The 20,798-nt window shown below is 38.2% G+C and overlaps 1 protein-coding gene across 4 annotated transcripts in view; it reads left to right on the top strand.

The window, feature by feature from the left end:
* The window catches only part of PARD3B (par-3 family cell polarity regulator beta), a 1,004,898-nt gene that overhangs the window by 518,255 nt on the left and 465,845 nt on the right, over positions 1 to 20,798 (top strand). For 3 of the 4 annotated variants that reach the window (XM_058707885.1, XM_058707904.1, XM_058707895.1), the window contains exon 5: positions 19,738 to 19,826. The exons of the other annotated variant lie outside the window; for it this stretch is intronic. In XM_058707885.1, coding sequence (XP_058563868.1) covers positions 19,738 to 19,826 — 89 coding nt within the window. The remainder of the gene's footprint in view (positions 1 to 19,737; positions 19,827 to 20,798) is intronic. 4 annotated transcript variants of the gene reach the window in all.

Raw genomic sequence — 20,798 nt, 5'->3', positions numbered from 1 at the left:
ATAATTATAAATATTTTAATATTTAGTATATAATATTTAGTATATAATTTAATATTTAGTATATAATTACATTTGAATAGAAATGAAAGTGTTTATTTTTATAGTCATCCTAGGAATAAAATATAGCAATATATTTTTCCATTATTTTTTTTCATATTTATAAACAACTGGGTTGAATTGGTGCAGTTTTTTATCAGACATTCTTGTACATTCTGTAAGACATTATATTCTAAGTTAAGCTTTAAAATATGGTCAGAGTTGTTCATTGCAGAAGAGAACCCGCAGTGCTGAGAAGCCATGAAAAGTCAAGTTTAACACCTTGTACAGCTTGTGGTGATGCTATTGTTAACACAGAACATATTGCTTTATTAGCTGTAGAACTTTATTAGTAAATGCAGATTACCATCACTCAGTATAGATTCTGGCCCTTCAAGTGAAGACGAGCTGGTCTAATTAATTATGGCACTTCTAACCTCAATTAATTTGCTATTTTAGTGAAGACTTCAGCAAGACCTCCTGCTTTTTCCCCTCAGGTGACGGTAAATATTACAGAAATAATACACTTTACAGAATGCAGTGCGCCTCTTGAGAAAGCCATATAGGGCTGACATATTTACATGATAGGAGCATGCTAAGTGGACTCTCTTGTGGCCTCTTTATTTTCCAGGAAAAATCACATAGAATATGAGAGACAGGAGTAAACAAGTGGGTTATGTGGGAGCAATTGCGGAGACGTCTCTTTGTAGTGCCTCAGAGAGCAAGACATCCTGTTGCACTCAGTTCTGCCTGGTTTGAGTTACCTCTGTATCCGCGTAGTTCTAGTTTGGGAAATTTTAGTTACTGTGACCATATTTTTGGTTATTAAATACTTAGTCATGGTTTCAACATAATTAACCCCTTGCTCCTTTATGTATTCACTACACTGGAGGGAATTTGCTGGGGGGGGGTGGGGTGGGGGTGGCATTGCCAAAGTAGAGAAAACTAGTCTTCACTCAAGATAGGATCTGCTGCAATTATAATGGAAGGGAGGAAGGGAGGAAGAGAGGAAGGAAGAAGGAAATAGAAGGAAGATTTAGGATTAGACTACTGCTCTGCCACCAGTGTATATAGCACTGGATAAGTAAACCTATAAGTGGTGTGACTTGTCTGTTTCTAGCCCCTACAAAGTGTAGTGGATGAATTAAATTGTGTGATTCAGGGAATATAGCAATTTAAAACCAGATGCTTAGACCGCTAAGCCATTCCTTCTGGCACATTGTGTAAAGCATGAAGTTGTAAATATAGCAGATAATTGAAATTTAGATTTTAGATATGAGCATTCTTAGCAGCCCTCCTCTAGCTTTTATTGCTTAGAGTCTTAGAAGTATAACAGTTCATATTAATGCAATTGCTGTCAAGTTAAGCCTCCTTTGTGTGTGTGTGTGTGTGTGTGTGTGTATGTTTTAAACTCTTCTTCGACAAGGAGAGTATTAATGATAAAAACAAAGGAAGAGTTTCTGAACTTAAAAGTGTGTCCAAACTGAAGATGGAAAATATTCTGGTGTTTGGAAAATAAAGTTTTGAGCTCTCTTTTCAGTTTCCTTTAAACTGCAGCTTAAATGTGTGCGTGCGTGCACACAGGCACGCAGGCGCACACACACGCACACACACACACAACCCCCTGTTCCTCCACTGATTAAACCTGTCATCCTTCTTTGTCCATCATATAATGTATTTTCCATAAATTAGCTGCTTCATTTCTTCTTTTTATGCTAATCAAATTACAGTGGTCTTGAGTCTGAAGTGGGGCATGGGACTTGGCATTTTATAATACAGGCAGCCCTGTAGCCAGCTTTTTAAAAAAGGCATCAACCATGGCAATTTGATCAGTAAATTTTCTCATCTTTTTTCTTAATGTCTTTAGTATCATGGGCAAGAATGGTCCTATTTTAGCAGGTCCTCTACACTTCATAAAACATCTTTTTGTAATGAGATTCTTTAAGTAATGCAAGAAATAAAGTTAAGAATTTGTTGAAATGTTATTGCTTTATTCTAAAGTAGGTGTAAAATTAAAATTTTATGTAAAGTGGTGGTTTGAAAAGGCATCAGTCTGGAAGGAATGCCACTGATCTCATCAGTTTTAATGTTAATATGTCAGATGGTAAAATAATATCCTATATAGTAACATCAAAAACAAAAACTCTACCAAGCTTAAAGTGATGCTGATCACAGTAGCTCTTCAAGGTAAGAACGGGCAGAATGGGTATGGTATCGTTCCACATGGATATCATGTGTTGATTTGAAGCCATACCCAAGAAATTCTTAAATCATGGCTTCAAATATGACAGTGGTATTATAGGATACAGTAATGTTGGACCAACTGTTCTGGTCCGATGCAGTTATATATTGAGAGAGATTTTTGTTTAGAGACATCCAAATGAATACATCTCGAAGAGATAGGTAAATGTCATCAGGCTTTAAAGAGCTTAAACTGTAAACCAAATGACTACCAAGATTTTTCATGGAGGTTCTAACTCTTGGGTACTCGCCGGTTTTTCCAGTAACAGACCCACACACTGAGAAGTCATTGTTGGCTCCCTAATGGAACCTGAGGATAATAATGCAAACATACTCAGTGATGCAGTTGACAATTGTACAGTCAGTTCCTTTGGAGGGAAGGATTAAATGTTGACAGAGTTTGGGCTTAAGTGAGGAAACCAATTAAAATAAAACAAGAAGAGTAGATTCATGAGCAGGTTGAGGATTGAAGTATTCAAATGGACATGAAAAGAATAAGTAGATTGATATATTGCTGTGTAAAATAAGGTGGAATGTGATATCCTGGATTGGAGAAATGACTAAATTGTTTTGAAAAATAATGGGAAAAAAGCCAACATTTTTTAAATGTTTATTTATTTTTGAGAGAGAGAGTATAAGCAGGGGAGGAGCAGAGAGAAAGGGAGACAGAATCAGAAGCAGGCTCCAGGCTCCAAAAAAAGCCAACCATTTTTGCTCTGTTTCAAGCCATTTGGACCCATAACCACAAGAATATGGGAGAACTATTATCAGGGAGGAAAAATTTCCTCTACCTTCCAAGATTCTTCTAGATGGACTAAGAATCAAATTGACAAGAATGGGTTAAAAGGAGAAAATCTTAATAGTGTACATACAGAGATTCCACACAGATAGGGAAATTCTAAAGACACTGAGGCAACAGGATGCTCATATGACCTAAGGAGAAGAAGTACGAGTCTGAGAATACAAAGGAGAGAAAGACCATTCATTAGCAGGAAGGTAAAAGATGTTTGGAAAATAAAGGTTACCCTATGATGTAGATAAATTTCTTAGGTAAAGAGGAACCTCTATTAATAGCTCTCTTCCTGGTACAAGCAGACAGTTGAAGGGGAAGTACAGAGCTTTCTGCTGGGTTTTGATTGCTTTTAACTCAAAATGATGTTCATGCCAAAGTGACCCATCTTGGGGCAGCCTGCCCTTCATCCCTTTTTAGTTAAAAAATTGACCCAAGTTTCACTCTTTAAACGTCTGACAGTAGAGTGCAGTAGAGTGGGACAAATTCACATCATATTAATCAAAATGGTTACTGACTCATTTTTTTTCCTTTCTACTCTTTTTTTTAACGTGCCTCCTGGTCTCAACTTCTTTGTGGTGGAGAGGAGGATAAATCTTTGTCCCTCTGTTCTTCTGGATTCAGTGGCGGGGGCCCAAGAATCAAATTGATAAAAGACATAAACAAAAGAAAAAAAAAACAGTCTTAGTTATGTACATACACATGCACCAGCAGGAGTTCACAAAACTGTGTCTCAAGGCTCACCAGATGGGTGAGGCTAATATATTATTTTGGGCTAAATAAATGAAAAGGGATTTGGGAATTCTGAGCTTGGGAAGAAAGCTTTGGGAAGTTAAGGAGAGGAAATGTATATAGTAAATAAGCTGTCTTGTTATGCAAGTAAGAGTCAAGGGATAAGAGTTGTCTCTTGGAATTCTATCTTCCTGGCAGGTAAGTATCTTTACAAATGGAAATTTCCTTTACAAAAGAGGAAATTCATACTTTATTTTTAGGCATTGGGGTGCCATAAAGAGTATTTCCCTATATCTGCTGTTCTCAATTGCCTTTAGCTCAAAATAATCCTTTTGCCTTAGTGGAATATATTGGAGGGGCATATTCTGGTACCCTTTAGTGTCAATAATATAGATTTATATGAATAACTTCTGACTTTATAGCGCAGAGTATATAGAGTGGTGCAAAACTTATGACCTCTTTTCTCTACAAGCTCCAAATCTTTGTGCCCAGCCATAAAGCCATGCAGCCATGCAGCCATGCACATGAACATATCTGACCATCTGACTGGGGAGAACAAGAAAAACACAGATTACATACCATGATTCTCTTCATTGTCCGTGGCACTTCAGCGTACTGTCCCAGCCACCAAATCATTGTATGTTTCTCTTTCTGGTGAGATGGCAAATCTGAGCCTGAAATCTCATCGATTCTCCATTTACTGGAGCAGAGGGTAAGACTGAGTTCATTATTTTGTTCATAGTCTTTTTCACCCAGTGAATATCTTAGCCATTACCCTTTCTGTATGCGTGCATTTCAGTCTTTAAGGATGAGTAAAAATTAAGCTTTTTCTTTATTGTCATATTTTTTATTTAGTTACTTCTTAAAAGAAGGTCACCCACAGAAAGTTAACCAATATATTTGATTATATAGACCTGTTATTTTTGTTTCCTGTTGTCATTCTCTTCTGAAGAGCCCTTAAATGTTGTAATTTTAATCTGCTGTGATTGCCTCACAAGTGAAGAGGTCATTTGCTGTATTTTGTAAAGGCACATCACCTGAGTGCCCTCAGCTACAGTAGAAGTATTTCCCTTGTAATAAGTAGAGAAGAGAGGGGTTTACATCACCACTCCGCTTAAAAACCCTTATCTGTCAGGAAGCATGCACTTTTCAATGCAACCCTGGGAGTTCATTAAAAGTGTGAGATTGCGTCACTGATTAGACATGGCTGAGGGCTGGGGTGATCGTGTTGTGGCAGCAACCTTAACAGAAATTGAATAAAAAGAAAATCTCTATTTTGTTCAGGCCAGGGGAAGCTTTGATCAGAAAGCTCGCTTCTTTTTCATATGGGACTCATTGAGTAAGTAGTGATCTGGCAGATTTGGAAAATAGCCACTTTATTTTTTTAAACCATTCCTTTCTATTATATTCGTCATTTATTAAAAATATAGTTCAGGAAACACTCAAATATTTGTAAGTCTTAATAAATCAACATTTTGCTGAGTGACTAGAAAGATATAGTTCCTTTTTTGTTTGTTATTTCTATCTGCAATTACGAAAAAGCGCACTGGCCCACTATTCTTTGGGAGGATGGGCAGAAGTGGAGTCTGGTGCACAGACAACAGGATGGGTGAATTGGTTTGCTCGCTGACTTATTTGTTCTATAAATATGAGTGTCCACTGTCCACTGACAGAACTCAAGCAGAGAATCTAATGTAGACTGGCATGGCTTGCTTTCTTCCAGCTTCACAAAGTCAAAGCCATGGGAACTTTCATGAGAATTTCAGATGACATTGATGCAACAACCTTTACTAAGAGTAAGTACTTGTGTTCTTGAAGCCTGGTGAACGTAGAGGCGAGAGAAATGGCGCTGATGTACGTGCTATGTGGAATATTGGCCCCGTGATTCTGGAAGTTCACCATAAGGCTGGATTGTGGCTCTTATGTAAGAGGAATCAGAAACTCTAAATAGTCTGCGAGTTTCATCCTCTGCCAGTTTTAATTGCTTAAATTTCTTGTCCCATGGAATCGCCCCACTAGCTATGCCCATTTGGTGGATTTGGATAGGATTCAAAGATTTGGATTAAATCATCATTGTCTAATAGAAGCAGTTCTAAATGTGAGTTAAGAAATCTGTAGAGTATGCCTTTGCCACAAATTTCTAGTAACGGCTTGGGGGCAGTGGTTGGAAGAGATTTAAGTAGTAGAGGGCGAAATTTGTCAATCTCAGAATAGCCAACAAATGGAGCAGCCGTCAAGAACATCGAAGCTTTAGTACTCACAGATTTAACATTTGAAATCTCATATATACTGCATGTAAGCCAAAGGCCCAGAGCATGTCATAATTTGTAATTTTGCAATGGCACGATGTGAGTCACTCACACTGGGAAGTCCATGTGCAGGAATCACTTAGCTTGTCAAGGAGGCTTCAGAAAAGATTGCATTTGCTGGCAGATTTGGAAGGGATGTTTGTACTATGCATCTCCCTTCCCTGGAGATTCTTGGGAAGGTAGATGAGCAGTGTGATCAGTGGGATACCCTCCCAAATCCACTCTGGCCTTTTAGCTATAGCAGCTGCCACCTGCCCTGTTCAGATATTGTCCCCTGTAACAATCACTATATAAGGATATGTCTGTGAAAACATTTATTATTTCTGTATTACAAATCTCTTATGATTCTGTCAAAAATATGGGCTTAGATGAGCAGGTAAATATCAGATCTTAACCTTCAGATCAATGTCAAGATTGGGGAGTTTTGAAAGCCCTGAAGTTTTATGCACAATTCTGTGCATATATGCATATGTGTGTCTGAGCTGGGAGATGAACCATTGCTGTCAGTTTTGCAGGTGAGATTATGATCCAAAAAAAAAAACAACAAAAAACAAAAAACAAAACAAAACCAAAACAAACAAACCAAAAACCCAAAAACTAAAACTGCTTTTGATAATGATTAATTTCTGTTAGTGTATTTGCTTATACCAGCTGTAATACACAGAAAGGGGTTGAGGTTGGAAAAAGAATAGCACTACAGTTGGGATCTGATTGCTGCTTAGTTGAGTTGAATTTTAGAGCACACGGAAGTAATTATTAGTGAGGCCAGTTGCTACTATCTTCTCTCTAGCTGCCTTGCTTCTTTCTCTGTAAAAGCTCATTAAGGTGAGAGGTATATATGATTTTATTCCTAGTACCCAGCACAGTGTGTGGCACAATGGACCCACAATAAGTGTGTGTGGACTGAATGAATCCTGTTTTGCTCATGGGTTTGCTGGCCCTGGCTAAGTTATCATTTAATATGTTTCGATTCATAAGACATAGCACTAGTGAGTCATAAGGACTTAGCTTCGCCCCACCCTTGGCTTCCTGTGTTTGATTTTGCTTTTGGTCGTAGTTTCTGAAACAGAAACAAGATGTTACAGAGTGAAGCGAAGGTGTAAGAGCCCTGGGGAAGTAGAAATCAACCAGGATGAGAATGAGAGAAGGCATGGGGGATGTAGATGAGTAAATTAATTAAAATAATGGGACAGGAGGAAACGCTGGAGGACCAATGTGGAGACCGATAGGTGAAGGCAATGATAAGGGAATGGCAAGGAAGGATGCCACAGGTTCCAAAAGAGGACAAAGAATCTCAGTCTAGAAGCAGCTCTGCAATGGGGGTTGGGAGCATGAAGAAAACGGACATGTCCTATTTCAGAGGGTTACTGAGGAAGTGGTTTCAGTTGGGAAAGTCAGTTTTCATTGAAATCTAGGTGGTAGAGGGGATATTTGCTGAAATTCTTGAGCTTGTGATGGAGCTTCAGGGAATTCTTGGTAAAAATGGAGGAGAATGAGGGTTTGGAGGCATTTAGGAAGTGATATACCATTGAAGGATAAGGAGGTGCCCAAGGAGGGAAAAACAGTGGAGAAAACAATTGAACCAAGAGGTTGTTTCACCTTGACCTATGTTCATATCTAAAGAAATGAGACAGCTGGAAGAAGAGGGGAACGTGGAGTAAAAGTTACAAAGCAGCTTTGCCTCAGTAGTGGGGCCTCGCTTACGGACCTTCCTCGGTGGAAGGTCCCCAGCATGATCAGCACTCTCCGGTCTAGAGGCTCAGGGTGTGGAGGTTTCAGCATGGTGGTGTTTCTTTCCCAGCCGGCAAGAACCTGGCAAACTCCAGCTTCCAGCGACCATGGAACTTAGGTGGTTTTAAATATTGGCTTAAAATCATTTTATAAATAATGGAAGTCATTTTAAATTACATTATAATAAATAAAATATGAAAGCATAGATAAAGAAACATAACCAGCCAGGTACAAATCGGTGCATTATTTTACTTCAATTATTTCAATCCATAAATAAAGATTAGCTTTCAATTCTACTTTAAATTCTCTTGCCGGAGATGCCTCTGGCAATAGTTCCAGCTAGTTTGCAGCTTTGAATGCAAAGACAGTGTCATATTCATCTTTGAATCCCCCCCATAGAATCTAGCGTAATACTCTGTGTGTGTAGAGAGTTCACAAATGTTGAAATATATATATATTTTTTTTTTTCTTTTTTTATCCGATGTTACCTAAGAGACTTTAAGGGAAAGTATTTCAAGGGAAAAGATTTCTTTATCTAGTTACATGTCTAAAGTGAAATATTCATCGTATTTCAGGGCTGTGCCAGGTGATAGGTATACAAGATGGAAAAGACACATTCCCCACCTTGAGGATGTGAGAACCAAGCAAGGGAGACCCGCGAAGGAAGCCCTGCCTGCCCTGAAATGAATATAGAACTTTTGTGTGGCACGAAAGTGGCCTGAGGAGCAGGACTGAATCTGTGCAGAGAGCTCAAGGAGAAAGTGCTTGTTTTGTTAATGGGCATTAGAGGAGTGACAGAGATTTGCTAGACAAGCAGTGGTGTTCCTCATGGCTGGTGTGTCTAGATATTTGTTGCGCATCCACTCTGTGCCAAGCATTGTTCTGGGCTTGGGGTTATACAAGTGAACAAGACCACTGCTTTCATGGAGCATACATTTTAGCTATTGACAGCTCGACCAATGAGATCTTCTGCATGGGGCACAGCTTCCCCTTACACCACAAGCACTGTATAGTTTTAAATAGAGAACATTTGTTTTTGGACAGAAATGCACGACGGCTTCCTCACGTGATCAGAATACATGAGCTAGTCTAGGTATAGCGAGTTATGCTGAATCTCCCCAGTTGTCTATTGTATCTCTGTATCTAAAGAAAAAAGCAAAGAACACGACACAACACAGAAGCATGGATTTTGCTGACTGCCACCCTTGGCTACAGCTGTTCTTTGCAGTTCAGACCTCTGCACTTTCTTTAAAGCTGTTTCCACATGCTGTTAACACCCAAGACAGCACAGCTGGCTCTGCCTTACCTACTTCTTTTCTGTGTGCCGTACTTTCGCTCCTCCTGCTGTTCTCCTTTCTGCACATATGTCATGGCCAAGATTGCTTCAAGTGCCCCTTACATTGTCTGAGAAGCTTCTTCCCCAATGTTTATTTTCAGTTGGTCTTCCAACATAAGCTAGTGATATAGCTTTTTTAAAACCAGAGGCTTCCAATAAAGGTGTCATGAAATAAGATGCAGGCATGACAAGATGAACGGCAAAACGATTGTGTGGAAAGATATATGGAGGTCATAGGAGAGGAGCAGGTGCCCGTGGAGGGGGAGGAGAGTTTAGGGCTGGATGAGAAGAAAGTAAAATGCCTACAGGATGGAGGCCATAAGGAGTGTTTTGGGGGTGCCTGGTTGGCTCAGACTCTTAAGCATCTGACTGGCTCAGGTCATGATCTCGGGGTTTGTGAGTTTGAGCCCTACATCAGGCTGTCTTTTGTCAGCACAGCCTGCTTTGGATCCTCTGTCTCCTCTCCCTGCTCCTTCCCTACTCGCACACCCATTTTCTCTCAAAAATAAATAATCATTAAGAAAAAGAAAGACTTTTTATATGTCCTTGAACATGAATGAAGATGGGTTGTAAACTTGGTACCCCATCTGATAATTATAAAGGGTTTTTCAACACTTTTGACTTTCTTTTAAAAATATTTTTGAAAGTTACCACTCAGCTAATCACACACATAATTCCTCGTGCTATTTTTTTTTTTTCCTTCCTGAAACAAGTCTTTATGGACTTAGTCTATGGATTCAAAATATCCTGTATCCCATTTTCATAGCGAAGATTTTCATAGTGAAGCCCAGCAGGGAAGTGTGCCTGTGCAAGCAAGAGCAAAATGCACATGGAAATGAAAATTATTCTTTTAATAACGTGTCCTTTTATCTTTACCCTCTCCCAACCAAACCTGGAATTTGTATAGCTTTGCCTAAAAGCACATTGTACGTTTACCCGAGTCATACCTGATTGAAATATATTTAAGCCAGCAAAATGAAAACGATTAAGGTGGGATTTTTTTTTTTTGTAATTGCTGAATTATCCCAACTTCCTTAAGTCTTTTTATATTTGCCAGCTTTGGGTGATGGTTTGTAGACACACATGAGGCCCCAATGGCATCAAACTGTCCACTTTGACAGTTCTGTATTCTAAATATTTGAGAAGATGGTACAGTTTAAATGGATTAAATGGGAGAGAAGCAGATGTTGACAGCACCTTTGAGTGTATGTTTTACGGTGGGAGCGTGATCTCAAGCAGACCCTTATGGGAGAGGGTGCTGTGTTGTTCGGTATTGACACCCTTTCAGTCCCATACAGCATTATCTTGTACCTCAGCATTAAGCTCAAGTGGTTTTGCAGTGGTTAATAATATAGAAAACTAGGGAAAATTAGCTTTAACTTGGGTGGGGGCAATAATCTAATTATAAACCAAAGGGGATCATGTTATAAGTACATTTGTGGGGCACCTGGGTGGCTCAGTCGGTTGAGCGTCCGACTTCGACTCAGGTCACGATCTCGCGGTCCGTGAGTTTGAGCCCCGCGTCAGGCTCTGGGCTGACGGCTCAGAGCCTGGAGCCTGCTTGCGATTCTGTGTCTCCCTCTCTCTCTGCCCCTCCCCCGTTCATACTCTGTCTCTCTCTGTCTCAAAAATAAATAAACGTTAAAAAAAAATTTTTTTTTAAAATAAGTAAGTACGTTGTGTCAGTGTTGTATTGGAAAAAAATACATGTATTTTCCACTTTTCATTCAGCACTTTGTGAAATGTGTTGGGTGTAAGAACAACGGATATTAAAATAGCGGTTGCAGAATCTCCTTGTTGAATTTCTGAACTTCCGCATTTCTAAAGATTTTAAAGCAGCCTTTCATTGAACACGTTTGCTTGGGACACAGCCATGCATCGGTGTTGGCCTTCTGTGGAAAGATCAGAGCAGGTGACATGCTGATCCTGACATCAATGGTGGTTATCATTTAATACCTCGATGAGATTGGTCAGTATGTCTATTCTACCCAGATCCCACAAACAAGACAGATCCCCCAGCTCTTTAAATTCATACTGGATTTTGACTGCCTGATATCAAGTGTATCAGGCCTTTATCAAGGCCACTTTATAAATTCCTACCAGAATCACACAAGCAAAAATTACCAACAACCCCAGCAGGTAAAATACATTAAAAAAAAAAAACTATTAAAAAAATTCCATTTGTCTTCTCAAACCTCAGTCTGAATACTGGGAAATTGTAACAATGAATTCTAACTGTGCTAATTATTAACAATGAGAAGGAAAGGAAATATCCAAGAAAAGAGCATAGAATATAAGATAATGAGGTAGAGAGGGGAGGGTTTATTTCAAGTATGCTTCACCTCATGCCATACAATTGTTCCTCAAAAGTTATTTAGAATCAGTATGTTAAGAAAGTATAAAATTATATATTTCTATGAGAATTTGCTTCTCAGGAGAAGCTTTCCAAGAAACCAATTGTTCTAATGAATAATCACTCTTAATTGATCTCTTGGAGAATTTTTATATTTCTTCAGTGGGGGCTTACCTGCCTTAGTCTGTAGCGTACCTTCACTAAGCACTGGGACATTTTATATCTGGAATGGAAATAGAAATCTTGTCTTCATTTTATAGATAATGAATTTGAGGTCCAAGAGATTAGGTGTCCCGTCACTAGGCAAAGCACTGAGAGAGCTTGTATTGGGAACTTTGTCCTTTGTCTGAGAGCTGAGCTTAATTTTACTACTATGCATTGGTTTAAAATGTATTTTTGTTAAACCTGTGCAAACTACGCAACAGCTCTTGGACACGAACCAGATGAAGACAAGGTATGGCCACCTCTGTGTCGTCACTGGAATTTAACCTGGGAAGCATGTCATTTCCAACTGTGCAGTCTCTAGGAGACAGTCCACTGGAAGACGGCTGGCTTTTAGTGTATTTTCCGAAGTTCAGAATCATTTAAATCCCATCCAGTCTTATCCCGTATCCATTCAGGCACAAGCATTACTTGTGCCTTAGCAGTGTGTGTGTATGAGTGCACAACCACCTCATAGGCAAGGTTTGGGAACTAATAATTTATGATCTAATTAATTGTATTCCTCCAAAATAACTTTTTATCTAAAAGCTATGGAATTAGTAGAGCTCAATCTTCAGAATAATGAAACACTTGATAGTTTTTCATGTAAATAATGTATTTTAATGTTTTGTGACAGGATGCTGTTTCTTCATTCTATTTGCATAAAATCTGTAACTAAGAGACATTACAATGTAAATATGTTAAACACGCCTACACACGGACCTAAATTTTAGGAGACATGGATCCTAAGTTTCACTGTGGACAAGACCTTAATCTTTTTGGTTTGGGCTATGTCCATGTGTAAAATTAAAATAGGACTTCCAAGGAATTATTTAGGATTATCAAGAATATGGAGCTAGCTTTATATGACATATTTCGAGACCTTGAAAAAAGATAAAATATATCCAAGACATTATTAGAGTTTTTGTTAGTGTCATTGAAAGAAAAAAGGATCCATAAAAATAATGTCAGCATTCATAGGTCAGCAGCTATTTCCTATGATACACAGAAAAAAGACTGAACTGAAAATCAAGAATCCTAGATTCTGGCTTTGTCATTATCACAATAAACTGGGTCTCAGTTTCCATAGCTATAACATGAATGGACTAGACTAGCTCATCAGCACCAGTCTTTCCAGTGCTTAATTAATATCATCAAGGATTTCTGAAGATCTGCACTAGTCGCTATATGGCAGTGTTTCTCAAAGTGTGTTTCCCTGACTAGAAGCATCAGGAACTTGTTAGAAATGCAGACTCACAGGGCTTACCCTAACCTATGACATCAGAACCTCAGATGGGCCCCAATAATCTGTTTTCACAAGGCTCCTGGTGATTCTAATGCATGCCAAAGTTTGAGGATCACTGTTAAAAATAAAATAAATTGTTCTCATTCTTAGGAAACTTGAAACAGCATTTCAACATCTCTGATTTGAAATTCTTGCCAATTTCTAGACATATGGATATAGAATTTAATATATAATATATGTAAATAAAAATAAGAAAAAATGCATATAAAGTGAATTCTGGCATGGTGAAATTGCTAGAAGTGAAACAGTTTGAGGTAGTATCTGTGCAGCCAACTGAGAGATTTCCCAAGGTGAGGCATTGCCCAAGGCATGAAGAGTGTATATTAGGTCAGGCTTGAATAACAGCACTTGACTACCGAAATGCATGATCATTTCATATGTGTGCTTCTCAAATACAACTTGTTTTTACTTAGCAGAGATATTCTTGTTCTAAAATGTAAAAACAAATATTCTGAAATTATGCCCAGAATTTTAATTTTACCATTTACATTATGTTTATGTATGAGCATCAGGCACGTAACCTGACGTTCAAATCTTCTCTGTATAATTTTTCTATTACTCTCATTCTACAATTCATGTGCGATTTCAAAAGAAACTTACAGTTGGCTTTTGAGAATGCAAATATTGTTATAATATGCACCTGAGCTTTGAAACATAACTCAATTGCAGTTAAAATTTTGTGGGCAAGTGGTTTCAAATGTGGCGAAGGTGCATTGAGTGGGGGGAAGACATCAAGGCTGTGTATTTTCACCTATATGTCAAAGGCATCCATCGATAATGGCACATCTATTTTCGTTCTCAGCTGAGACATGAAAAACTGAGCTGTAAAACTGTTTTTAGTATTGTTGTAGAGCTGTGGTCAGCCAGGGAAAAGCAATGAGAATTTGGGTAGCGTTTTCTTCCCGAAAAGTTTTATCAAGGGTGTTCAGTCTATTTGGGGATGTATAACTTCATGAGGCTCCATCACGAAAACATTCTCCTGCATGAAATCGGTGACTTCTACCAACTGAGATATGAAATGATAGCCTGGTGCCAACACCATGCTTGCCCTGGGGAGGAGGACCCTGCCCGGTGCTGGGCCCCCCTTTCATGCAGCCTGTGAGCCCTTGCAGTTGTTAGCGTAGTGCTAACTAAATGTAAACACCTTTACTTTCCAGCTGCTGCTAATTGGTTTGGGAATATTTATGTAAGTGTTGATTTTCAGGCTAAAAATAGTGCAGTGATGTTTAAATCCAACTCATTCTGGCTGTCAGAAATGCTCCCGTGATCCTGAAAGTGTTGCTAAAAATGTTCACTTTTTAAAAATTGTAGTAATTAAACTTGTCTGTTGTGAGAGCCACATAGGATATGTTCCCTGCTCTGATCAAAGAGATAAAGGACAAGCTTCTTTCAAGGCCTCTGCCTGGTCAGCCAGACACAACCTCCTGCTGAACTTTATTAGAGAGCAAAGAATTGTAATGTGGGTAAAAGGAGGAGACGAAAACAATTTTGAAGTTGCTTTATACCCTTGTATTCTATGCAGTGGAGCACATCTCTCTTTTTAAGTTAACATTAAGAAAATAATTTTATTAATAAAATTAAGTATAGAGCTTCTCCAACCATTGACTATTTCTAGAGGCAAGTTTGGGGATCTGAAATCACATAATTAATATTTCTCAAGTCTAAAGTTAAATCTAGTGGCTGTTCAGCACCAGGTGTTTATACCCCTCACTCTTCATAATCAGACTATTTTTGCCCCTTTACTTCCCAATTTAAAAGTCAAATTCTACAGATTTTTCTCAAGGTTATTTAAATAAGCTATGAGGGGAAAAAAATTCATTTTTAGATATGTGTGATTTCGTGACTTTTCACCATGCAGTTTAGTGAAGGAAAAGCCCAAGCGCTCTTAAATTATCGCTCGTCAGATATTTTGCAATTTCTGGAAAAAGGTGATCTCTTGGACCCTGTCAAAAAATAAGCTGCTGTTGTCTATAAGTCTTGAAGCACTGCATGCCTACACTGTTGTTGAAGTCAATTCGGAATTGGCTTTGTGTCCTTGCAGGAAGCCCCGAGCCTCTGTCCGCCTGCCCCATCTCTAGAGAATATCAAAGGATTCTGTTATTGCAATATATAGAAATGATTTTGGCAAGTGACAAACACTGCCCGTTAGTGAGACGATAAACTATAGTAACTGTCCTTTTTTGATAGCTGTGGAAAAGCAAAAAGTTTTTGATGCTACTTTTAAAATAGAACTCTTGCCTTAGACATAGAAGTCTGTGAACGTGTGTGTGTGTGTGTGTGCCTTTTTAAGGCTGTAGTTATTGACACGATTGCTGTAAAACTACAGTCAGTTCAGAATTACCCTTGAGCAGATTATCACATTGCAATTGGCCCAATATTGCTTTCAGATTCTAATTGACATTTCCAGATATATGTTGTTGACATAAATAGAACCTTTACTTACCATCTAACTAGAACTAGAAAAAAAAAGGTATTTTAACTTGTAGCATGTTGATTTGAACCAGAAAGTGTGTTATTTTCTTACCTTAGCAAGGGATAAATAAGAAAATTTCACCTGAAATAGAGAACAAAGAGGCAAAGATAATTAAAATTTTATAACATATATCCCAATTTTTTCTTTGACATTCCGAAGCTATATATCTATGAAGAATTACAGAGCCAAAGAGAATATTTATTTTCATTAATAGCCACTGTTAACCATTCATGGATGAAAAAGCCTTTATTTATATTAAGATGCTAATGCTCTCTAAATTGATCTACAGATTCAATGTGATTCTTCCCAAAATCTAGCTAGCTTTTTTTTTTCTTGCAGAACTTGATGTTCTGAATCTAAAATTTGTATGAATATGCATGGGACTCGGAATAGCCAAAACAAAGTTGGAAAAGAACAAATACGGAGGACTCCGACTTCCTGATTTCAAAACTTCGTATACAACAGATAATCAAGACTGTAACACAAGTATAGATCAATGGAATATGACTGAGAGTACAGAAATGAACCCTTTTACAGTTTTGCTCAGTTGGGTTCTGATAAGGATGTTAAGACAACTCAATGGCAAAAGAATAGTGTTTTGAACCGATGGTGCAGTCACAGCTAAATATGCAAGGACTGAGGTTGGACCCCTACCTCACACTGCATACAGAAATTAACTCAAAATGTTATATGCCCAAATACAACAGCTAACATTATAAAACTCTTAGAAGAGGGTCTCCTGGGTGGCTCATTTAGTTAAGCGTCTAACTCTTGATTTTGGCTCAGGTCATGATCTCACAGTTCGTAAGATCCAGCCCCGCATTGGACTCTGCTCTGACTCTGTGGGACCTGCTTAAGACTGTCTCTCTGATCCTCCCTACACACGTGTGTGCTCACTCTCTCCCCCTCTCTCTCTCCCTCTCAAAAATAAACAAACATTAAAAAAAAAAACTCTTAGAAGAATATATAGGAATGAATCTTTGTGACCTTGTAGTAGGCAATGTTTCTTTGATACAACGCCAAAAAGCACTAGCAACAATAGGAAAAAAGAAAAGATAACTTGAACTTCATTAAAATTAAAAACTTTTGTGCTTCAAAGGGCACATTGAGAAATTTCAAGAAATGTCTCCCACAGAATGGGAAGAAATATCGGCAAATCATGTATCTAAAGAATCTGTGTACAGAATATTTAAAGAACGCTTAAAATTCAGTAATAAAAGGATAAATATTTAGATATTTCTTCAAAGAAAAGGTACAGATGTCCAATAATCACATGGGAAGATGCTCAGCATCATTGGTCATTGTAGAGAAATGCAAATCATTAGCCATTGGGGACGTGCAAAATAAAAACCACTTCACACACACTACGATAGCTCAAATTTAAGAAAGAAAAATAAAAAGTGCAAAAAGGCGAGGACTGAGAGAAATTGGAATCCTCATCTATTGCCAATAGGGATGTAAAATTGTGCAACACTTTGGAAATAGTATAGCAGTTCCTCAAAATGTTTAACAGAGTTACCATATGACTCGGGAATTCTACCCCTACGTATATATCAAAGAGAAATGAAAACACATATGCACACAAGAACTTGTGGTTCTTAGCCACATTATTTCACAAGTGAACATTATTTCAAATGTTCATAGCAAAATTATTTATAATCAAAAAAAGTGGAAATAACCCAAATGCCCATCGAGTGATGAATGGGTAAACAAAACGTGGTATATTGATACAATGGAATATTATTTAGCCATAAAATGCAGTGAAATATTGACACATGCTACAATATGAATGAACTTTGAGAACCTCATACTCAGTGATAAAAGCCACATATCTTATGATTCTGTCTGTATAAAATGTTCATAAGACATAAATTCTTCGAGACAGAAGTTAAATTAATGATTTCCAGGAGTGGGGGTAGGCAGAATGAGGAGTGATGGCTCATGGGTATGCAGTTTCTCTTTGGGGTTTTGAAATTGTTTTAAAATTAGATAGTGGTGATGATTGCAAAATTCTGTGGATAAGCTAAAATAGACTGTACTTTTTAAAAGGGTTAATTTAATAACCCTTAAATAAATACACTTTAACCTTTAAATAAATTAAATAACCTTTAATAAAAGGGTTATGTGAATTATATCATAATGTGTCTTCTATAAGAAAAAAAATAGTAGGTCTTAAAGCCCCAGTGAAGCCTCTCAGTGCTTGAGGCTGCATTCCTGTTGACATCTTAAAATGTTGCAACCTCATGAGCGATTCTGCCCCAGAATTCCCCTATCGAAGCCACTTCTAAATAGTTGATTTCCAGAAACTATGAGAGAGAATTGTTGTTGTTTTTAATCCATTTAATTTGGGAGTAATTTATTACACAGCATTTGGAAACTAATACAATGCCATTCTACCTCATGCCTTCGTTAACACTCACTAAATGAGCTCTGTGTGTTGTGTACTTGGCAGAGGACTAGACGTGTCCTTACCCTTCATAGCACTTCATCTTGTGTAAGAGGGTCAGGTAGGAAAGTATGGTTTCGACAAATGCAGCCATCAAGTGTTCTGACATGTGCAATAGTCACAAGTTCAAATATTTTGTTGAAATGTCTGCCTAAGTATTTTTGTAACCTGCCCAGCCCGTCTCTTTTCTCTGTAAGCATCTCTCAAGCCCTTCAAAATAATATGAATGTTTGAAAGCTTTCAAAGACATTCATCTTTTAAAATTTGGTGCCCTAAACTAAAAAGTGTTCTTTAGCCTTTTAGATTTTCTTCCCTTTCTTTATCCCTGTGGAAAAGAGAAAACAAATTAAAAAAAAAAAAAAAGAAAGAAAGAAAGAAAAAGAAAAATCTAGTGTAGACCAAGTCCTCCACAAAACCCGCAAGCCAATGTGAGATGTTGCTACTCAGTCTAAAAGTGAAATACGGGGGCAACTGAGTGGCTCAGTCGGTTAAGCATCCAACTTCAGCTCAGGTCATGATCTCACGGTCCGTGAGTTCAAGCCCCACATCAGGCTCTGTGCTGACAGCTCAGAGCCTGGAGCCTATTTCAGATTCTGTGTCTCCCTCTCTCTCTGACCCTCCCCCGTTCATGCTCTGTCTCTCTCTGCCTCAAAAATTAATAAATTTAAAAAATAATAAAACAAAAATAAATAAATAAATAAATAGATAGATAAATAAATAAATAAAAGTGAAATACATTTTACTCATTTCACAATGACATGCTGCTGGAGTTGTGGCTCCACATCTTGTTTTCTTCAAGATATGAACCTAATTCCTTTATGCCCAACCTCTGACCTGATATATTGTCTTTCCTTGTTGTTGAAATGATGCTGTCAGATCCATGAATGTTCTGTTTACAGGTGTGGTTGTTGACAACCGGTCTTTCTTTCTCCATGTGGTTTGTTGTTTTGGCGAAACCTGAGTCTGTGAAGAACACTGTGACTTTGCTTCTAAAGAGTGGTGTATCTGCAGAACCGCTCTGTTAAAGTACAGCTCAGAAGCCTCACAGAAATCTAATGCCTTCCAAGTGAGATTCTAAATCAACTTGCTTTTTGGAATCCATTCTCCCTATGTGACAGCCAACTCAACTTCGCCACTATCTTGGAGGATTCTACTTCCCTGACCCTTTTCCCTTTCTGTAGTGGAAGAGTGCTTACCATTTTAGAAACGAAGTGGTTAATTTTAGTTTCTCTCTGCTGAAGATCATTCTCAGAGTGAAAGTCTCATGACAAAATAAGAACTCCGGATTTCTTTTCCTGCCACAGTCCTGTTACACTTTTGACCGAAGTGACCTTTCCAGGCAACTTTTTTTTTCCACGGATTTTGCTTTCTTTATATTTTTAGTGTCACCAGGGGGTGCAGGCAAGTACAGTACATTAAAGCCAATACATCACCACCTGTCAGTGGCACCTTCCCTTTGGTACCCCTTTTCCTTGCTGATGTAAAACACTCAGTCCCAAAAGCTTATGGTTGAGTAGCAGGAAGCTAAATGATGTATTCCACAGCTCTTAACATATTGGCTTGTGTAAATGGCCCGTTTGAGTATTTCAGAAACCAAATGGGAGAGAAAAGAACATTGAAAGCCCTGAAAAGATTAACACCTGTTTCCAGTCTTCAAAGAAATTGGAGCATACTGTATATATCTAGAGGAAAACCATTTGCTACCTCACATTGAGATATTTTATTCAAATTTTCAGTTCTAAATGCATAGCATCCACATGCTCATGGGTTTGTTTGACTACAGGATTCCACACAGAACTTAGAAGATGGAGAAGTTATGAATGGTGTGCAGACAGAACTCCTGGCATCGCCGAAAACCAAGGACGCATTGAGGTATTGACGTGAATCAGAGTATTTTAGTTATTTCAGGTTGATGTTTGTTTCTTTCACAATCTGTAGTTGTTGTTTTTTTTTATTTTATAGGGAAGATGAAGATAAGTAGCATAGTGGAGTGAAACCTTCCCAATTCTAAAATTAATTAGTCATTCTTTTATTTCCTTTTATGATATGAGAGCCTCCTGACAAACATATATGAATGAGCCTCCACGTCTTTCAACTCGTCTGCAACCTAGATTTCTTAATTTCTTTTTTCCCCTTTGAACAACAGTTTAAAGTGAATTTTCAGAGTTCATTCTGGTTGAGTGTTTTACAGGGACGTTAGCTCCTTGAATATTAGTTTGCATTGTGTTTTCACCATCTTGCAATATTTTACTCAATGTATGTGAAATGAATCCCGTCCGTCACCCAGGATCTTTCATGTTTTTAATGTAAGTAACTCACTATATGAAGTCCTTTGCTCTCGCACTTACCCGACACTGACATTGTTCTGCACTGATCTCTAGTTCTGCCTTCGCTACTGCATGGGTTCGGCTCCCAGTTTTGCTGCTTAGCAGTTCTATGAGCTTAGGCGAGTTACTCATCTCCCTTTGCCTTAGTTTCCAGTCTGTAAACAGAAATAATATTAAAACCTTCTTGAGAGGGTTGGTATGAAGATGAAATGACTTAGTGTACGTAAAACACTTTGAACAGTGCCTGGGCCAGAGTAAGCCCTAGGGGTATTGGCTGCTGTTGGCTCCCACTGTCACTGTTACCATTGTCACCATCGTCTCTGTTATGAGGAGGGGGGTGCTGATCATCACCACCACAACCACCATTCTTACTGTCGTTTTTTCTAAGTTGCTTCACATTTTGTACCGGGAAAGTAATTCCATGTTCGATAGATTATTGGCTTCAGCGCTCAGAGGTGATGCTTCTGAGGTTGACAGTCATTCATGTACTCAACCTATTCTTTTCATTCAGTCCAGT

This window comes from Neofelis nebulosa, chromosome 2 (assembly GCF_028018385.1).
Source record: "Neofelis nebulosa isolate mNeoNeb1 chromosome 2, mNeoNeb1.pri, whole genome shotgun sequence".
Taxonomy (NCBI): domain Eukaryota; kingdom Metazoa; phylum Chordata; class Mammalia; order Carnivora; family Felidae; genus Neofelis; species Neofelis nebulosa.
The sequence above is the reverse complement of the archived record's forward strand: the minus strand, read 5'-3'. Positions and strand labels throughout refer to the sequence as shown.